The 19,989-nt window shown below is 45.3% G+C and overlaps 1 protein-coding gene across 5 annotated transcripts in view; it reads right to left on the bottom strand.

Annotated features, from left to right (window-relative positions):
* RNF220 (ring finger protein 220) overlaps positions 1-19,989 on the bottom strand; it is a 214,952-nt gene that overhangs the window by 12,786 nt on the left and 182,177 nt on the right. For 3 of the 5 annotated variants that reach the window (XM_050306886.1, XM_050306889.1, XM_050306890.1), the window contains 4 exons: positions 19,637-19,733; positions 18,504-18,590; positions 16,756-16,811; positions 14,947-15,025 (listed from right to left, as the gene is read on the bottom strand). In XM_050306886.1, coding sequence (XP_050162843.1) covers positions 14,947-15,025; positions 16,756-16,811; positions 18,504-18,590; positions 19,637-19,733 — 319 coding nt within the window. Of the gene's footprint in view, positions 1-14,946; positions 15,029-16,755; positions 16,812-18,503; positions 18,591-19,636; positions 19,734-19,989 lie in introns of all 5 variants that reach the window. The other 2 variants (XM_050306885.1, XM_050306888.1) reach the window with 1 other exon arrangement.

Below are 19,989 nucleotides of genomic sequence, written 5' to 3'. Positions count from 1 at the left end.
AGCTTCATACAGAGCAAATTTCCACAAGACACAGACATTTAAAGAACAGGTATTTCTGCTGGTTTTTTTTGGTTTCCTTTCTGCCTTTTTTCTTGTCTCCCTTAAGAGATTACTTAGGATCACATGCTTGAGACAAAGTTCTGTATGTTGCTTTAAAGCTGCTGAGAAGTTTTTGTGGGCAATAGGAGCTGCTCTTCCCCTCAGAGAATGGAGGCCTTTGCTGGCCATCAACCTCATGTAATGCAACATCAGCTCATTACACAGGATCAACACAATGCTTTTATATTAATGAAAGCCTTGGCTTTTTGGGTTCTAATACTGAAAAAAAGGAGAAACCAAAAGCACTGAACACTGCCAACAGGGTGGTTATAAAGGCAGCTTCACAATCTGCTTTCCCATTTCCTAGGGTCATTTTTGATGGGCAACATTCTCTCCTTTGTCACAGAAGCGCTGTGCTGAGGGCAGGCAAATGTATTTTCATGGTTCTGCAAGGCTGGTAAAAAGAGCAACTTGCCAACCTAAAAGCAAGAGCAGACAGCAATGCTTAGCAAATAAGATGCAGGGAGCATTATAGACAAGGATGTGTCACTGGCATGCTGTAAAATCCGATTTCTACACAGTGCAGGCATAGGGAGGGGCCCTCAAGCATTCCCCAGGAAAGGTTTAGAGCATTGACATAAAGGCTTTCACTCCCGTGAATAAAAACAAAACAACAATTTTCATTTATGTCAGTGAATTTCAGGTCTGTCCAAGCTCTGACTCCAGCTCAGAAGAACCTGAAGAGTATTTCGCCACCAGAAGCTGCATCATCAATCACAACATAACCCACAGTGGCACCCATGTGTTCTACTTTTTTAGAGGATGATTCATCAACAGGTGGCTATAACACGGGTCTAGTGGAATTATTACAACCAGCAAAGTGAGCTGCAGTCTCAGCTCTCTCTGCACACACTCACTCACTCTTCTGTTCATTAGTCACCTGTCGCCGGCACGCAAGGAGGGACCTGGGGTATCTCCCACGAGGTGATTCTGCTGGCTTTTCCCAAGCCTTTGGTAAAAGAGCTAGTCAAAGAGATCTTGGATGATTTTTCTAATTATGACACTTCAGAAGAAAGCAGAGCTGCTCGAGTGCATATGGTTAAGTAGTAGTGTTATAAAGCTCCTTCAGCTTCCCTCCTGCCTTTGTACAGATCAGACGTGCTCTGCACGAGCTACCGGAGGAGATCTTCATCAGAAGGAGATTCATTGGAAGTGACAGTTGCTAGGAAATGGTAACAATTTCAAAACTGCAAAAAAAGGCAAAGAAATACACATGTCCCATGACGGCCTGGTGGGTAAGGACTGTCTGGGGACAGGAACACTGTGGATTCAAGTCTTAGAATCAATAAATATTCTCTGGAGCAAGATGAAAGAGCTTCAGTGGGAGACAGCCTTCCCTGCTGTGAAACACCCACTTGCTCCTACCCACTGGTATGAATTATTACCATATCCCAGCTTGAGTTCTCACCCCCAAGGAAGAGTTGCTAGTATTTTCAAAGGAAGCCTGGAAAGGTGTTAGTTTTGTCTAAGGAAGAAACAGAATTATTTATTTATAGCTTGAAGATTACTGCTGGCTGAGAAAATTGTTTATCTTCCAGTCTGGCCCACCAACAAGCTGATGCTGGGTGAAGGCTGAAGTTGAATTTGACTTCCTAGAATCCATTTCTCCTTCCTGCATGCACAAGGGCACTGGAGGTGTAAAGGCAGTGAGTGTGACTCCTGCCCAGAGCAGGTGGCAAGCAGAACCTCAACCCTTGCTATATTCTCCTTTCACCATCTGTGGAGCTATCTGTCCTCCTCTGATGGGTGGGTGACTCAGCAAGAAAAGGGAAAAGTTGATTCCTCGAGCAGATACAAGCAAATGCCCATTCAACCCCAGCAACAAATCAAAGCCTCAATAGGAAAAATTTGCCACCGCAACAACTAGAGGAGATAGAAAATGGCTTGTTTATAGAAATCTAAATGGTTGACCCTCATCGGCCAATTTTGGAAAGTCTCTGAGATAATCGCACCTGTCCAGTAATAAACGAATGAATCAGAAAAGGAGGCTGAATAGAGGCATAAGCAATAATGCTCAGAGGCTGCTTGATACAATGGCCAATCAATAGGAGGGCTGTAGATCAGGGTGCTAGTTAGCTGGAAAATTACCGCACCGCTGCATGCGTCACGCTGTAGGGATCCTGGACAATCAATGTGGGAGGTATTGATTTAGTTATTATCACTTCATACGCTCCAGACATTGTTAAATATACATTTATTAACAAGACTGGGGTGCATTGGTAAGAGAGGGAGCTTTAGCCACTGCAGCATCTCCCAGTGCTGATCAAAGCTCAGCTATGACAGAATTTAAACCCCACGTTCTCCCTGCCAAGCGTGCTCACAGGACAAACCCTGACGCACAGCACTGTTGCTGGAGACACAGCTCCTAACTCACGACACAGATAGGAGTTTTGGCCGCAAGTGAGTATTTTGCACTTGAGATTTCAGGAAAACCTCTCGGAGCAGCAGCAACAAGGGACGTGGCGGCCAAGGGTCAACCCAAAGTGAGCGATAATTGCATGGTTGCTTCCGAAAAGCCAGAGGAAATGAGGTCAAGGGAAATAGGGAGAACATTAGTAAATAAAGGAAACTGAAACTACCTCCAGGGATGGAATAAAGACCCGAGTCACTTCCCATGTGTCTGGCTCCCGTGGTGGCCAGCACACTTGGGACACATGCCATTCCATTTAGTGACATTTTACCGTCAACCTGCCGCTTGTATCCTAAAGATAAGCATCGCTTAGGAGCAACTCTTCCTGCAGCAGCAATCTTGGGAACTCCCTCAGGCTTCCCTCTTGTGTGCACACCTCATGTGTGCTTGCCTGGACACAGCTGGGAGCAGCCTTGGGCAGTATTTTTACAGGGTAGCGCCAGGGTGGAGCGAGGGTCAGAAAGCCAAGCTCCATGGACAGGGTAAGGCTGTGTACAAGTTACCCTGCCAAGTGAGGCAGAGGGGATTACACAGAAGAAGGAATTGGCTCTCTGCTTCGCCTTGACCTCGTGCTGGATGCAGGAGGGCTCTCGACAATTTTGCGCCTCAGCGCTCCGATTTGACGCGTTGGGATAACGTCATTTATCAGCCTCCAGAGAGACCTGCTGAGCACGACTGCTGCCAGGAGCAATACCTTGAGACCCAGCGCTGGTGCTTCTCCAGCAGGTGCAAGTGGCCTCCCTGACACCTGAACTGTCCTCCCTGGCTGAGGCCGTACTAAGAGGGCACATCCATGACAGAGTAGAGACTCGCTGTGGACCTACACCAACACTGTGAGAGAACATTTATACAAGAGCAAAAACAAGAAGGGAGGGCTCCTTGTGGAGGAAGCTGGGTCTTGTACTTCTCTCTGAACTTTGTGGTTAACTCTTCCACAGCTTGGCAGGCACAGCTTAGGATGCTGGGTACCAAGGAGCAAGTCTGTGAGACTGGGCAAGACAGCACGTGGTAATTTTCAGTCTTTATGCCCAGCACACATTTTTCTACTACTCACAGCATTTTCCCCTGAGCACTTAAAATAAGAACAAATTTTATTTCTCTGAGCAAAGCCTTGCTTTGTTTAGATAAAAGGCCAGAAGAAGTGCAGAAAAATACCATGGAGGAGGAAAAAAGACCTGTCTGTAGCTCTGAGCTGTTAGGAAGCAATCACCTCCTGGGAAATCTCCCCTGGGAAATGGCTGCCCCCCTCTTTGCAAAAAAACTTTAACCCAAACACTGGTTATTTGTTAAACATTAGCATGCATGTGATCTTTGTTTCTCCAAATTAAATCGAGCAATTCCTACCCGCTGTCCCAGTGGGCAATCACAGGCAATTCCGTTAATTAAATTATCTCTGATTCTGCAGCTCTGGAATCTCTCAATTGACTAAGTCTGTGCTTTATCATCAACAAAATACTGGACCAAAAAGGAAACAAAAAAATGCTGATGTCAGAGTGATTGGCTTCAGTTAACCCTTCCCAGCTGGATATTAAGGGCTGCTCAAGAAACTGTTGTACTGGAACGAGCCCAAGAGCGAGAGCCTTGTACCACAGATACCAGCAGCAGCTGTTCACTTGTGTTCCCTTTCCATTGTACAGAAAAACACAAACACCACACAGCCACTGCATCCAGCATCCTGCCTACTTGAGAGCCACAGAAAGATGCAAAGCGTTAGCTGCTGAAGAAGCAGAAAAACACCTCAAAGATCAGCAAGCCCCTGCAAATACTCCATCCTCACCTTATCTAGACCTAACTTGATGAATCCTGCTGTTGAGGTGTCTCCATAAAACATTCCCCTTTGGTTTATTTCAACTGGATATAAATTTTCCTTTCTTCATAAACGGCCACACTGTACACAGCATTCCATAAATTTTTACAATTCCACTGTTTGTATGTACCTTGTAAAAAACGCTTAGCACTGATTAAATGCTCTACCAATAAAATTTCATGGGCTACTTTTGACACTTGATATTCTGACCTTCTTCTCTCTTCCTCATACATTTATTTTTCCTTTCCCATGCCTGTGAACACAGACTGGCAGAGAGGAAAATGTACAGTACCACTGACAAACCCAAGAGCAACATATTTATTTTTAAACAAAGCCTTTATCTTCCCCTGTACAAAGTGGAGAACCTGATCCCAGCAGAACATACATGCCACCTCCCTGCACCAAGGGCAGAGGTCAGGTCACTAGCAGCTTACATATCATAAATATTAGAAACAGACTGGTCGATGCTTTGACGGCAGAGTCAAGTTAAGTAAGATTCCAGGAGCAGAGAAATTGCCCCTGGCCATATCCAACCACGGCCGTAGATGACAATTATCATAACCACAACTACACTGCAGGAGAGAGAGCCTGCTGCAGTCCTCACTCTGTGAGGCAAAAATCTTTTAAGACTCGATAAAAAGATCCAAAAAAACGACCCCAACATCAGTGCACAATCATTGTAATTGCAAGCCTTCTCTCATAGCCAATTTACATTTGGGTAAAAGGGCAACTTTTTCATAGGAGAGACCCTGTTTTATTAGCCTGTAACATGCTGTGCACAGCTCTGTGGCACTGGTAGCACTGTGGAACAGCAGAGCACGGTGATGCTGTCTCAGCTCTCGCTCATACAATTGCCTCCAACACAACTCCCTTGCTATCTGAGTTTCAAACACTAGCTCTAAACACCTTTATCTGTTTTGGGATAAGAATTGCTTCCATTTTCAAAGTGACAAAGGAATTCGCCCCCCCCTTTCCATTTAGCAAGCATCGCCTGCAGCAAGTGCTAGAGCTAAAGATGCAGGGACTTTATTCTGGCAGACGTGGGTGAGCACCACTGAAGGCAGTGGGAGATCCACAGACTCAAAAGCCTTTTACACTTACTGGAGTGCAAGAACATAACATGAAGCTAAAAAAAAAAAACAACAACAACCCATTGTTACTAACAAGCAAAACACACTGATAAGAAAGTTTTTAAAAAGAAAAGTGACAGGTGGTTTTAAAAGGAAACAGACACAGCTCAGGCATTTCCAGTATCTTAACTCTCTGAAAGAAGCCCAGTGTCAGGCTGGTGGCAGATTGACTGCGAATCACCCCACAACATGTGGTCTACTGGATTGGCACAACGTACTGAGATTTTATTTCACTAGATGAGCTGGTTACAGCAGAAGGGGCCAGCTCCCTTGCTGTAAAAAACTGCCCAGCAAAGCTGTTTACAGTAGAGCCATGTCAAATCACACCAAGTGAAGTTTAGACCCTCGGTCTGCAAGACTGCCAGTGCTAAAAGCAAATCTTCTGGCAAGACATCAACGTTTTAGGAGCTGGCTTCCCCTTTATTTAGCTAAAAATCTCATTTATTGGGTTTATTTGTTTTTAGACTAACCTTCTTTAAAGAGGCTGACTTATAATCCTGTAAAACATTGTCACATGTATTGAGGAAATTGGCAAGGATGCTAATTTATTGTCCTCTAGGAAAAAAAGCCCTCTTTCCTTGATTAATGTATGTTTTTGTATTGTAAGATATTAAAGAATGTTGCTTCACCTGTAATTATAGAGAATAGTTTACTCTGGCAAACTGCCCTGGCTTCTGGTTGCCAAGTTATGAATAATGCAATGTTCCCCATTCTAATTTCCGTGTTCTAAGTTGTGAATTTGGAGCGGGGTGCATGCAAGGGCACACACACACACAACACCGAGGCGCTCTCAGTCACGAGCGCCTCTATTTTATACTTGCTTGCACAACTTGTTATTACTGGCATCTGCCTGCCAAATTCAGAGTTTGCTTCTGACTAATTTCATCTCGATGCAAACCAAAAAAATGTTGTCTCTTTTTCCCCACAGAGGAATTATTTCTCTTACACTTGCATGCACCGTCACAATAGCACTGTGGGGAGCTTACCGCTGCAAGAAGGCATTTTAAGCCACGTTTAGTAGGGACTTGGGTAAAGATTCCTTGAAGAATTTAATGACAGAAAAATTCATTCTGCTTTCATATCTCCCCCGCCTCCACAACACAGAACCAAACAATGTCTTTACAGGAGCGGGAAGTAAACTCAGGCACCGGCTCTTTCTCTCCCCCGTTTTTGGCCCGCGTTTCGCTGGGACACATGTGCCCAGCCCCAATCAAAACAGAGACAGATGGCACCGCTGATCGTTCAGAATGGAAGGAGCCTCGGAGTCAGCATGTTTGGATGCATTTGTAGGGCTACGCAGTATCCGCTGGCCACTGGGACTGATTTAAAAAGGCGGCGAGTGAAAGGCTGAGCTTGCGCCAAAATTTTAAATGTGCCATTTGAGCAATTATGGTTCGACACGAAAGCTGGGAGAAAGAATGCGTGGGTCATTCTGATTTAGATTTAGAGACTATGTCCCCTGTTCCAAAGAGAAAATAAATGCAATCCCATTGCTTTACTGGAGCAGATTTGGCGATAAAGGGAAAAGCCGTGCTACAGAAAAGTGGTTTGCTGCGGCAAGGTTTTGTTGAGGCAGCGCACGCTGAGTTAGAAAATCATTCTGTAAACAAAGTTCCTAACCAGAAATAATTACTCAGCGAATGTGTTAATGTCTCGGTTCACTTTTCAAAAGTATCCTTCATGCTGGTGACCCTAATTGTATTTCTAACAGATCTGTGAAGGTGCATCGAGGTCTTTATCTTAGTACAAGCCAGGCCCACAAAAGGCAGACAGTGGAAAAGGAAAATGCAGCTCTTCTGAGGCACACAGGTTAGAGGTTCCAGCCTACTGAAACTTGCCTCCATCCACAAGTAAACATATTTGGATTATGACCAAACTCCACGTATAGCTAGGCAGGTCTATTTTTCTACTGGAAGACTTATGGCAGCTGTAACTTGTCATCTTACTGTAGCCTGGAGCTGGTCTGGGATTATTGGTAGCTTTGGCTGGATGATCAGGGCACAAAATTATAAAATATCCATGAAGGTGAAGGAGGAATAGCAGATTCCTAGGGCTGAAAGGTGCTCAGAAGGTTGGACATGCCGGCGAGTCTTGCAGCCAGCCTCTGCGAGCGATTAAATAAATGCCTTCTACTCCCATGGCCCACGTCCAAACGACTGAAATAAACAGGAAATATCTCTGCTACTACAGCAGCACTTGGACTCATCTATAGCCTTTTAAGGGCTTCACCACGGAGGTGATATGCTTTCCAGAACCTCCATTCATGACCGCTGATTGGAGGTACAGAAGGGCAGTACGGTAACACATCCTCCAGACAGCTTCCTACAACTGCTGCTGCCGCCCTAGAACTTTTACACTGTTGCTGTTTCCTTTACGGGGAAAGAAAGGATCAGAATTAGCATCATTTAAGGTAATCGCGCCTTCAAAAAGAAACATGAGGCTATTAAAGGAGGCCACGGGCACATTAGTATCACATAACCAACTGTGGTCCCAGAGCTGGAAGAGGAAACCAGCAGTGCAGTGGAAGGACAGGTCATGAGCCAGCTATCTGAGGGAAAAGACGGAATGCTTATGCAACTGAGAGGGAAACAGCTTTTTGCAGACAAAAACCTTCAGAAAGGAAGAAAGAAGAGAACGGAAAAATAGGATGAAGTGCCCGTAGTGGTGTGGAGTAAGGTTAGGACAAGTATCGACACAGAAGCGAGGGCAAAAAAATCAACAAAGATATTAAACTACTTTAATTACATTACTAGCTATTACACTGCTTCTGTAAAGGCAGCAATGGGTTCTGTGTTACAGCAGCGAAGGAGATACGAAAGCACAATGAATTCTCCTGTCAGTCAATTCTTCAGGAGATCTTTACCAAGCTTTAACTCAACGTGGCTTAACACTCCTTATAGCAGCGGTAAGCTCCCCTCAGCGGTATTGCAACTGTGCATGCAAGTGTAAGAGAAATAATTACCAACTCTACAGTTGTCCCAGACAGGGTTTAGTGAGGTGTAACACAAACTGGTGGGTTTTTTTTAGTACTATTTCATATTTATACTTACTAACTGCAGCCTGAGAAATGCATAAACTACCAAGAGCTGTAATTACAATCATCCTGTTGTCATACAGCAGCTGGCACAGCACAAACACTTACTGGGTCCTGCCACAACAGTCAGTGAGTGCCAAGGAAAGCAGCAGCCCTGTCACCACCAGCACACAGGCAGCCTGTGCAGCCAGGGCTGCCCCTCAGCAGATGCAGGAGAGTGACAGCAAACTGGCAGTGGATGGGGCACAACATGATCCCGTTTCTGCTTTTCAAAGGAACATTTCCATCCAAACAGGGAATGCAGCCTACGTAAAAATAATTGTTACTTCTCTCTTGAGAGCATCTGGGCACCATACAAACATTTCCTAAAAAAATATCAGTACCTGCCTCTTAATTCTTGCAGTGTAGCTAAGGGATGTGAATAAACAGTCACATCCTCAAAGTATTTTCAGAAGGAACATAACAAGATCCACAATGCTCCATCAGAGACATTGTTAAACACAACAGGCTAATTTTAGGGACGAGTCCTCTCTCTGACAAGCTGCTCACACATCTAAGGGCAGAATTCGTCTGCTAGAAGGCAGCTGTTTGTGTTTTATAAGCTAAAGTTTCTTTTACCTATGGAATAACTCCAATATTTCACAGGGAATCATCATCCATCTAACTGAAGTACCCTCTAACAGACCATCAGCCTCATATCCCCTTTGAAATAGCACAGCTGAGCACTTGCTGGGCCACGATTTATTTTTTACCTTCTAAGACATCTTGGTAACTCTATAGCTCAATAGTGACAGTCGAATTTCACACTGCGATAGCCCCCCATCGATTTTTCATTCCCAGGAAGCAACTCTACAAATTAAAGTTAACAGCATTTCTGAAACTAAGGGGAAAAAAAAAAAAAAGAGAGAAAAAAAAGAAAAGAAGGGGCAGGCAAAGAGACATAAATGGCAAGATGCTTAAACTGCACACCCCAGCATAGGAATAAAATTCCTTCCTGGGGTTTTCACCAGTAATGGGACAGGGATGCTACTGCCCTAAAACCAGCAAACCCCGGGGTTTGCAGATGGTTCAGCTCTAAAACATCACAGGATCAACAGATATAAGAGTTCCTTCCTAAATGAAGATGGCAAAATCTATAGAAAACTGCTCCAAGGCATGAAATTAGACCAAACCTCTGGACAACAGCTGCACTAAACAGAGATACCACCTTCCCCCAGGTCTGGGCTGTACAGTCAGCCTGCCTCGCTGAGCTTCGTTAACCACCACTCCAGGAAGACACTGATACAATTACAGTTTGCACAGTGGCTGTAAGTGGTTGAGATCACCAGTGGCACACGGAACTTCTACCCAACAGTTAGAAGAGGGAGTGGAATAAAGAAACACAGCCCAGCTCTCCACTGTCACAACCTAGAGGGATGGAATGGAGCACCTACCTCTGCACCCCTTCAACACTGAACACCAGTATACAGTACAAACACAATATTACATATTACTGAATCAGTGAAAAAGACTAAAACCTAACAAAGATAAAAATCTAGACACAAGCAGCACAGCCTAGCAGCTCTTTCTCAGCCTGGCTTTGACAATCCCACACTTCAGCTTCCTGGATCCTCTCTCAAGTTCAGACAGGCTGCTCTAGGACTGGACCCACCAGCAGCATCATGCTCTTGCAGAACACAAAGGGTTAGTTCATTTATGACTCAAGCTAATTTTTGAATTCTGTCTTTGCTATGAGATGTTCTTGTCTCCAGGCAAAGCCTATTAATGGTGTGACACTATGGAGAAGGGCTGGGAAGTGCTTATCCTGTGGTGTGAATTCACAGCAGCTTCTGTTTCCCTCTGACATACCAGCTTAAGCATGGCTCCTTCCCTTTCAGGCCTCTGCTAATCCTCTGGCTTCACACACACTCTGCTCCTGCCTTGACCCACCTGTCTGGGAGCAGGGTCCCCACAACAGGCACTGCTGCCTCCCTGACTGCTCTCACACGCTTGGCTCTTCGCACAAGGACCCCAACCTAAACTTGTTCAATTTTAACTGATGCTCCTTCCTGTGCTGCTGCACCAGAGCCCCTCCAGAGCCGATGTTTCAGAGCAGCTGGACTGGAAAGAGGTAAGGTGGAAGGGGGGGGAAGGGGAGGAAAGAGGAGACAGGAAAAATAAAACAAACACAATTGCTTTTTGTCTCTAAAACCCTCTTTTTAACCCAACGAGCGTCTCATCCAATGAAGCATGATAAGCATGAAGTGTTATATAAAGAAGATAATTATAAAGGGATTTAATGCTTGGCAGGCTCGTATCGCAAGGTTCAGAGCAGAGGTAGCATACTCACTTAAACAGCCTTGTGTCCGGGTTTGCTATTATGCAGGCAGCACGGCTGGGGCCAAGCGGAATCAGAAATAAGATTTGTTTTACAAAAAAAAAAAAAAAAAGCACAGCCCCCTTCCCACTGAGGATGGCAGTTCCAGTCCCACCTCCTTCCACTTCTGTCCCATCCCTGATTAATGATGTTGTCTGCCTGATTTATGACCCACCCCAACAGATTAGAGTTTCCCTCTTCAACCTCCCCCCCCTTTCACCCCTCCCAGAAGGCACAGCCACACTCCACTGGAAATATTAGAGAATTATTAAATAAACATTCATACGTCATGTCTCTTCCCATACTGAGCTCATCGTAGTCAACGCTCAGCGGCCGGGTCCTGTTTGCTTTGGGGCTGACACCAAACAGCTGGAGTGATTCATGGAGAGGCTGGCTACAATGCTCTGTGCCATATATCATGCTCGCAGCGCTCCCTGCCCCGGCGGAGATAAACTGATCAACCACAACGGGCTGGAATGAATTTATGACAACACAAAATTGAGGAAAACAAATGGGAGGTGACCCAGTGGGCCACTAACCCAGACTCTCTCGCTGGCCTGCAATCTAGTCTGGTGGCAGAAAGCAAAATTGAACATTGGCACTCTGAATTAAGATGCTGGCTTTTAACCCCGGGGAACCTCGGTTTCAAAACGGCACCAGACCCTCACAGGAGGCATCCTGGGAGGGAGCAGGAAGGAAGACTTTCTGTGGGGAAGGTGCTTTTTGCAGCTCTCTGTGCGCAACAGTGCTGAGAATAGATGTTGGCGGAGCAGTCGGGGGGGATGCCTGGGCAATTAGGGACCAGCTGCTCTCCCCGAGCAAAGCTGCATCTCAAGTTGAGGTAAAGTAGCGTTGCACCAGCTGAGCTTTGCCTTGGCAGTGGCTGGGGTCTTCAGCAGACAAGCAAAGCTCAGAAAATGTGATGCTCCTTCACCTCTCCCCATGAGCCTTCAGCCCTCCAGGGTGTCTCCCAGACACCCCACATGGCCGAGATTTGAAAAGCTCAGCAGGGCTGGCTGAGACACCCTGCCTGCAGTGCTGGGAAAAAGAGCTGGGAGCAGCACCTCGTCTCTCACTGCTGTGGCTGCCATCTGAAGTTCAACACTATCAGATGAGATCAACTTGTCCAAGCTACTGATGACCTGGCACAGCACAAGGAGTGGAGTAACAGACACAGATTGACCCCAAACCCCATCGAGTTGTTCCGCACGCAAGAGACTCTCCCACAAAAAAAAATCCAAGTTTAGATTAAATGGACTTGGGCAGGCAAAGAACTTCAGCCAAAAGGAGGACTGCTCGCTGTACTGTATTAATGGATTAAAAACCAAACAAACCCACACTGCTCTCTTTGCCTGGACTTATTTTTGGAAGAGGGGAGGAAGGAACGTCATTCTTACGAGAGAAGGATCAATAATGCAGATCGCTGCTAACTCTATTAGCCACTGCTCTGAACGGAGAGCACGGCTGACACAGGTGCTAAGCCACGTGCTTCTGGACAATTTTTAAAATGCTAATGAGATGCCACACAAGGTTTAACGTGCCAATCAATAATGCTCAGATTTAAAGGCAAAAAACTGAAGTTACAAACAATGGAGTAAAGTGATGCTGCCAAAAACTTCCTGTAAGCGCCACCCAAAACAAGAAAAATGAAACCAATTTAGCTCCAGATTAAGAAACAGGAACTAGAGATGAATCAATTTAGCCTGTTGGGCTGGGTCGCCATATATCATGGCTCAGCAGTGGAGTGGGAAACAGCCAGACAGTGAGAAACCCTTCCCCCTCCTTTCTGTAGGCTTCTAGCTCTGATCCCTGTTATCAATTAATTTAACAGGACCCCTCTACACAGACAAGCACACAGAGCATTCAGACTCCTTAAATGGCAGGACAGAAACTATTTATCACACATGAATCTCAAAGGAAAGAAGAGCAAAAAAAAAAAAGGCAGTTAGGAATTCTCCACCTGAAACACCATCTTGTTTTCTGAACCTCGGTAAAATAAAGCGCCTTAAATGAAAAGATCCCCCTGCAACTTTTAAAAAATTAACACTGTTGGAAAGACTGAACAAGACATTTAAGGAATTTCCTGCAATTTGTATTGGGTTTTGCTGACTTTTAGCAGAACTGAAGCTTTAGTGGGGCAAGGTTATTGCAGAGCAATGTGTGTGTTCATATACATGCACACACACATACAGGCTCTCCCCACTTCACAGCAGTGTTAGCACGAGAGTTGTTTGGAAAGGATTCTGGGACCCTTCAAAAGGTGCTAGCTAAAGCCTCTTTGATCAGATTATTAAAGCTATGTCAATTTTATCACTTGAGCTCAAGTGTTCTGGAAAATGTCAAATCCTTTCAGCTCCTGCAGTTTAAAGATTTTCAATAGGAGTGGATCTGGGAGGGTGGAGGGCTGCTGGGCTGACAGGCAGGAGGCCCAAGGGGAAGCCAAGCAGCAGCTGAGACAGAGGCTGACAGATTAGGGCAGAAGGCACGAGTCCTTGCCACCAAGACAGCATGCACTGGTTGGCTCACTCCAAGGACAAATCTGCTTCTGCACTGACGTGCAAGCTCCCAAACTCAGTGGTCCTTGGCCAAACTCTGCTCACCGAGAGGCATCGAACGGCAGACAGCCAACATTTGGGACATGCTAAAAAAAAGGCCTGTAAAAACCAAAGTGCCGAGACAGCAAAGCAATGTTAAAGTTTCCTCTGCAGCAGGGAGTTTCTCCAGTTAACCCCTGACTGTGAGCATATGTTCTGCCAGGCTGCCTGAACTCTCAGAGATCCAGAAATGTACTGGGGACACAACCTCTCAAGTCAGGACCAGGGGCAGAAGGAGAACAAAGTGCCTTAAAAAAATGACAACTTTCTGTAAAGTCAGCTTAATGCTACCACCAGATTTTTCCCCATCCCAAATTATCCATGGACTTCACATCAAAATGTAATGTTTGAAACCCACCATTACCTCATTGCTTCCAACTCATTCAAGCTCTTTGGTCTCTCACTTGATCTTGGGGCAACATTTTATATCAGGCAATAATCAACTTAAAACACTGCCCCATCCCAGCTAATGCAGTTCATGGCAGCAGGAGAAGAGCCTGCAGTTTTAGGTTTGGACCATCAAATCTGTCTGAGCAGTAAAAGTCACTCTAGCAGCATGTGGAAGAAGGCTGAGGATAGAGGCTGTTGCTCAAATGAACAGTGCAGATAAAACCATTTATTTTTATCCCAGCCTAGACTGCAGCACATTCAGTGAGCAGAACAGGACATGAAAGGAGATGCCCAGGAATCCCCTGCACTACTGTATATTGAAACACTGGGACTTAAACTTCTAAATCACTGGAAGGGCTGTAGGTAAAAAACTCAGGAACTGAGACATTATTTCTGTTAGAAACCATACAAAGGCACAGGATGGATCTTATGGAAATTGAAATTCTCTCAGTGAGGTTTCTGCCAAGTTACAGTGCTGCTGAGGAGCAGCATCTCTCCCTTTTGCTGGAGCGATGGAAGGTGGAACATGCAGACACCACGGACAAAACAGAATAAAGACCACTGGAAAGACTGCCCTCAAAAACCAAGGTGCAGTGACAAGATAACATCTCCAGCAAAAGCAGGATGCCATGATACATTTGCAGAGGGAATCCAAAAGATCGAAGTACAGCTTGAAAAGCCATTTGCTTTCATTAGGTTAAAGTGGGTTTTGAATCTTTACCTCTTGTCCAAAGTTCCAGCTCTGGTCTAGGCTGTTACTCAACACACAACATTTGAAAACTCACCTCAACTAGAATACGGTGGAAAGCATGGATAGATCTATTTATGTATTTTAGAAGGCGGCAATTTGCAGTGGAGAAGCCCTCAGGAAGCTGTGCCCAAGTCCTTGTCACTGGGTACCTGCCCACACAGATATGTGCTGGAGAACTCCCCACAGGCCCTCTGTGACCACACCAGCGGCAAGTGCTCCAAGTCCAGGCTTCATGTTGGGAGCACAACTTCCCTTCTCAGTGGTAAAAGCTTCAAATATGCCCACCCCAAGACCACCACTGTTTCTGGGGGCACTGAACGGGACACTACAGTTCCTTAAAACAAGAAAAATGGAAGTCATCCACTTCACACTCACTTTTCAATGTCACTGTTCTTACAGGTCTTCTGCATGGTCTCCTGTTTACTGCTTTCACCATTACTCGTTGAGGGCATTTCTGCTGAGGGAAGAACAGGAAAATTAGTAAGGAACACCTGATCAATGCAATGAAAGAGTCTGAGAGAGTCACAGTTTCAGAGGACCCCAGTGAGTCATTTTCATGCCAATTCTCAGTAAGAGAGAGAAGACACCGACACTACATGTCCCTGTCTGCAGGGGGAGGCTCTCTCTGGACAGAATGCTTCTATGATTCAAGACTGAAGACACAACCTCTACCTCCTCCCCATTTCATCCTGACTGATGCTTACAGATGCATCAGTTGTTTAAGCCAGGATTTCACTCAGAAGGATTGATGCAGCTGCCACACAGAACTATACTTCTAGAAAGGTGGGTACAGAGCAAATCCACAGAGCCCAGATCCTGCTCTCAGCTTCTTCCTTTGCTGAGACCCCTCACACACAAGCAGAAAAATGCATGTCAAGTAACTACTATGACAGGACTGCTCATCATGGCTGCTCCCAGCACTGGAGAGGGTGTGAGACACCAGCTGGAGATGAGACAGATGAACCGTCCTGGGGCCAGGGCTGTAGGTTCAGCACCGTAGCTTCAGGTAATAAAAGGTATGAAGAAACCAGCTCATATCAAGTGTCATCAGGGCTGCTTCCCTCATCACCTCTGTGGCTGTAGCTACTGCAGCTGATCATACCTACCAGCTAGTGCTCCTACATCACAGAAAATAAATGTGATTGCCTATCCCACAGAAGAAAATGCCTGCGATAGATATCCTATGTTCTCCATTTAACCATCGTGCCCTTGGCAAAACTGGTTCTACTCGACCCCCTCCCACTGGCAAGCAGTTATGTCTTGTAGGTACTTTCAAGGCTGGGAATCAAATGCCCAAAGCATGACAGTAACAGAACAGGGAACAAAATCATTGGGACAAGTCTCTTCAGGTCGCTGAGCTTCAGTTCCCGTCCTAAGGGAGCTGGAGCAGCACTGCCCAGCTCTGGAAATGGATTTGGCATCTGCAGCTGGAAAGCGCCAGGTTTTATTATTCTCATATTTCCACTAGGTTGCTGTTTACACTTTTAGTGCTGCTGGCATTAAATAAAAAAACCCAGCAGTCAAATGGTTTTAATGCTTTTAACCCTTCCTTGAGCTGCTATGAGCTTTCAAGTAGCGCATGCAAAGGTATATATTCACATTAACTCATTTGCTCTGGAGTCTCAGCTATAGCTCATGAAGTAGGACAGATCCCAGAGTTACCACTCTAAAGGTGCAGGCTTCAGAGATACAGACTTTTCTTGCCATACAGAGGCCAGCAAAGACAAGATTTACCCAAAAGATCACGACACAAGTCTCTAGCATACCCTTTCAAAGAACAGAAGATAAGCAAGCAGTTGAAAAAAAACCCAAGCAATAGGTGCACCTGTGTAGTTTAAACCTCCAGCAGTTGAGCACCATCATCACACAAGCTCTGCAGGCTCCCTCTGTAATACAGCAGTTTGCCTTTTGGTGATGCAACAGCAAGTCAATCCAATCCCTATCTCTTATCACCACACCAGTTAAGGTGGCATTTTTGGGAACTTCCCTGGCTGCCACTGACTACAATTAATTGTGCTGTAAAGTTTCAAAAAGATGGTGTGATTGTATGTGCATATATATCTGATGACACTCTGCAAGAGCACTGGTAACTACCTTGCCCAAGTACTGGCAATCAGAAGATATGGAATATCAATCTTCCCTCCTGTAGCTTACAAATTAATAATTTACAAGTTCAACACTCACCGTCGCTGGCCCATTTAGAAAACTCCGGTGTTATTCGAGTACTGGGTGTGCCACCACTGAAAGAGAAAAGGGCAGAATGCTAAAGGTTGAATACGGAAAATTTTGCTGCTCAGAAAAAGATACCCCTTCCACTCACCACTTCTTACTCAGTACTTCTCACTTCTCTCAATACTCTCTAATTCTCTCTCTCCATCAGTCTAGGCTTCAAAACATGAGTGGATGGCTGGCTGCAGGAGGTGTTTTTGTGCTGCTGCTCCACATTTCTAGCAGTGTTCTCCCTACATGCACTTCTAGCTGTGACCTCTGGAGAATCCCATAGGGGTTGTGATGCTGACTGAAGGCTTGGGATTCAAACAGCACCTGTGACCTAAGGCTCATTTTTGAATGCACCATTTCAAAGATGAACTTTACTTATGAACAGAAACCCACTGCGCTGGAATAGCTTCTCCCTTTAGGAATAACCTTACGCCTTCATAAACTCCACCTTTTCCATCTTCCCATTTGAAAAACAGCAGCACTGAAGTACAGACAACTTCTAAACCTGTCCGTTCACTTGCAAGCCAGTAAGAGGGACTGTAAGAGAAAGGAATCCTCTGAGCAGGCTGTGAGTGTGTGATGCTTTAGCGCTCTGTGCCAAGACAGCTGCACTCAAAGGCAACACAGGCTCAGGCTCCAGCTACACCACTGCATTTCTACAGAAACTCACTGGAATTTAAAGGTGCTTTTACAAACAACATCACCTCTCCTGTTTCAGAGATGGGCAAACAAGCCCAAGAAACCTGAAAGGACCTTGCCCAAACAGCAAAACAACGTGTTAGGTGCAAGACACAGGGAGGATCTGGGTCTCCTGGCCTCAGGTCCTCAGTTGTCTCACCAAGCATTAAGTGTCCACAGCTACTGATAATCCAGCATCTTCTTGCTACAACACCACAGTCCTGGCTGTGAAGGAGTTCAGCATCTTTGAGGTCCTGCCTTTGGACTACCATGGTTAATGAAGTATTGAATGGACCAATGGTTTGGATCCAGTGTGGCAAATGCCACTCTTCTATGGAGTAAAACCTAATTTTGAACTAGTGTTTGCAATAGGCTAAGCAGTAAGAAAACTTAATTTCACTGCTCTATCAATCCCTTCAACCTTGACCTCACAGGATCACTCAGTGAAAGAGATAGAGGGGTAATTTAAGTCATGTTTTATGCAGGGCAGAGGGCTTAGAAAGCAATCCTAGCTCCCTGGTAAGATTCATTTTATTTGCCTAGAATGCTTTCCCAAGTGCCCTGAATGCTGGCTGCTTACATTCTCCACATATGGATGTGGGCAGAGGACACACCCTGCCCCAATCCAGAGCTGAATACAGAAGGATTAACTTGCACATGCCACAACATGTAATGGGATGCAATGAAATCACAGCCTGAGTGCCAGACTCCTACTGTGCTGAACAAGAGACCACACTTCATCGTCAAGCAAGATGATGCCTTAGTACAGCACAGTTTCCTCATCAACAGAATTCATCTTCTGTCCAGCACTGTTCAGGGCAAAGATTGCACTGCCTGGGCAGAGGGGTGGCTCAGGGAGGGAGAGTGTGCAGGGAAGCTTCCTTGAGGCTGCACAGGTAGAAATGGAGACCCACCTGTCATACTGTGCCTCTTTGTCTCTCATTGCGACCTTTGCACTCAAGAGAATGAAGATTTTCCACAAACTGAGATTTCCCAAAAGTAACTGAAGTGATTTAGAAAGGCACAATACTTACTTTAAAACAGCACCTCGGAGCGCCTCCCTTTCTTTGGCTTCACCTGGCTCTTCTCCAGTGCAAGGGATGACGTCTGCCTCTGTGTACCTGAGCACAGGGGGTTAAGGAACACACAGCTTTGCTGCAGAGGTGGTTTGGGACACTACCTGGGATACAGAATTAATTCCAACTGGGAACACCTCAAAAGAAGAGGGGCTGGTAACCATGGAGGGGCTTGCTTTTAAACTCTGGATTAAAGTTTTGTTTTAGGTGGAAGGAAATGGCAAAGTCTTTTGAGAGTAACATAATGCCACAGCCTCTTAGAAGGGGAAAATCATATTCCACAACCCCTGCAAGCCTAACCTGAACAATTCCACTATTTCTGTTTGAGGTACAGAGATCTTTTACCAGCTAAGGGTTGGGGCTTCAATCTTAAAGGCTGGTACAGATTTCAATAAAACCTAATTCCATAGCTATACATTGCTCCTCATTACAGTTCAGGCAGTGTCTGCCAATACCCTTGCAGGAATTCCTCCTTAATGGTTGTTACAGCTGCTGTGGGGCAGAAATCTGCTCACAGCTCTCCCAGACCTGTGTCCAAAGAGCCTGGCTCCCAGATAGAGAAATCCCCAAATGACAGTTGATAAGAGTAATGATCTCCCAAATTACAGAAAGGCCCTTAATGATACATCTGCCCATAAACTGTTTAATGAAAGGGGAAAAAAATCAGTCTGTCAGAGGGGATGGTGAGAAGTGCTTACTGAACAAAACCCCTGAAAAAAAAAGGGCTGTCTTGTGGAAAATAAACTCAATTCCTACCCATGGAGCAGGAAAAGTTATCCATATGGAAGAAACCTGGATGGAGACAACAGATTGTTTATGGAACAGAATAAAGAAACATTAACTGATCCCCTGCAATGTCTCCTCCAGACTTCAACCAGGTCTGAAGTAGTGCTGCATCAACAGAAGGATCTCAAAGGGAGTAACTGGGAATCCCTCCTAGTTCAAACAACATGGTAACTGGAGAAGGCTGTATCATTTCCAGAAGGGCTGGACACAGACTATCCACCACTTCCCAGGGCAGTGCTGTATGAAAGGCAGCTGCAGAAGCACCGCTGGGTTCCCTCTCAGTAAGAGCCTTTCAAAAACGATACTGTGGTTTCCCGTATTCAAGTGTGTCGTCTCCATCCACATCCAGGTCAGCGTCGCTGTCTGGATTCTCCTTGCCACTGCACATGATAAACCCAGAACCTGAAGGAAAATAAAACACATGGATGAGCATTTAAATTGCAGATGAAGTGTAGATCTCCTAAGAATGGTGCTGCAGCACCAGTCTGCATGATGTCCTTTACTTTTAACAGCTTCATAAAAGGTGCCACCTCCAAAGACTGCACAGGAACACGCACAGAAATGCTCTAACTTCCTAGATTTTATGCCCCCCCAACATTTAAAATCAAGCATTCCTAACCTTTAGCTACATGAGTTATTTTAAAATGTAATGGTCTCT

The sequence above is a fragment of the Myiozetetes cayanensis genome, unplaced genomic scaffold, assembly GCF_022539395.1.
Source record: "Myiozetetes cayanensis isolate MyiCay16 unplaced genomic scaffold, myiCay2020 scf12, whole genome shotgun sequence".
NCBI lineage: Eukaryota > Metazoa > Chordata > Aves > Passeriformes > Tyrannidae > Myiozetetes > Myiozetetes cayanensis.
Note: the sequence above shows the minus strand (reverse complement) of the source record. Positions and strands in the feature narration are given on the sequence as shown.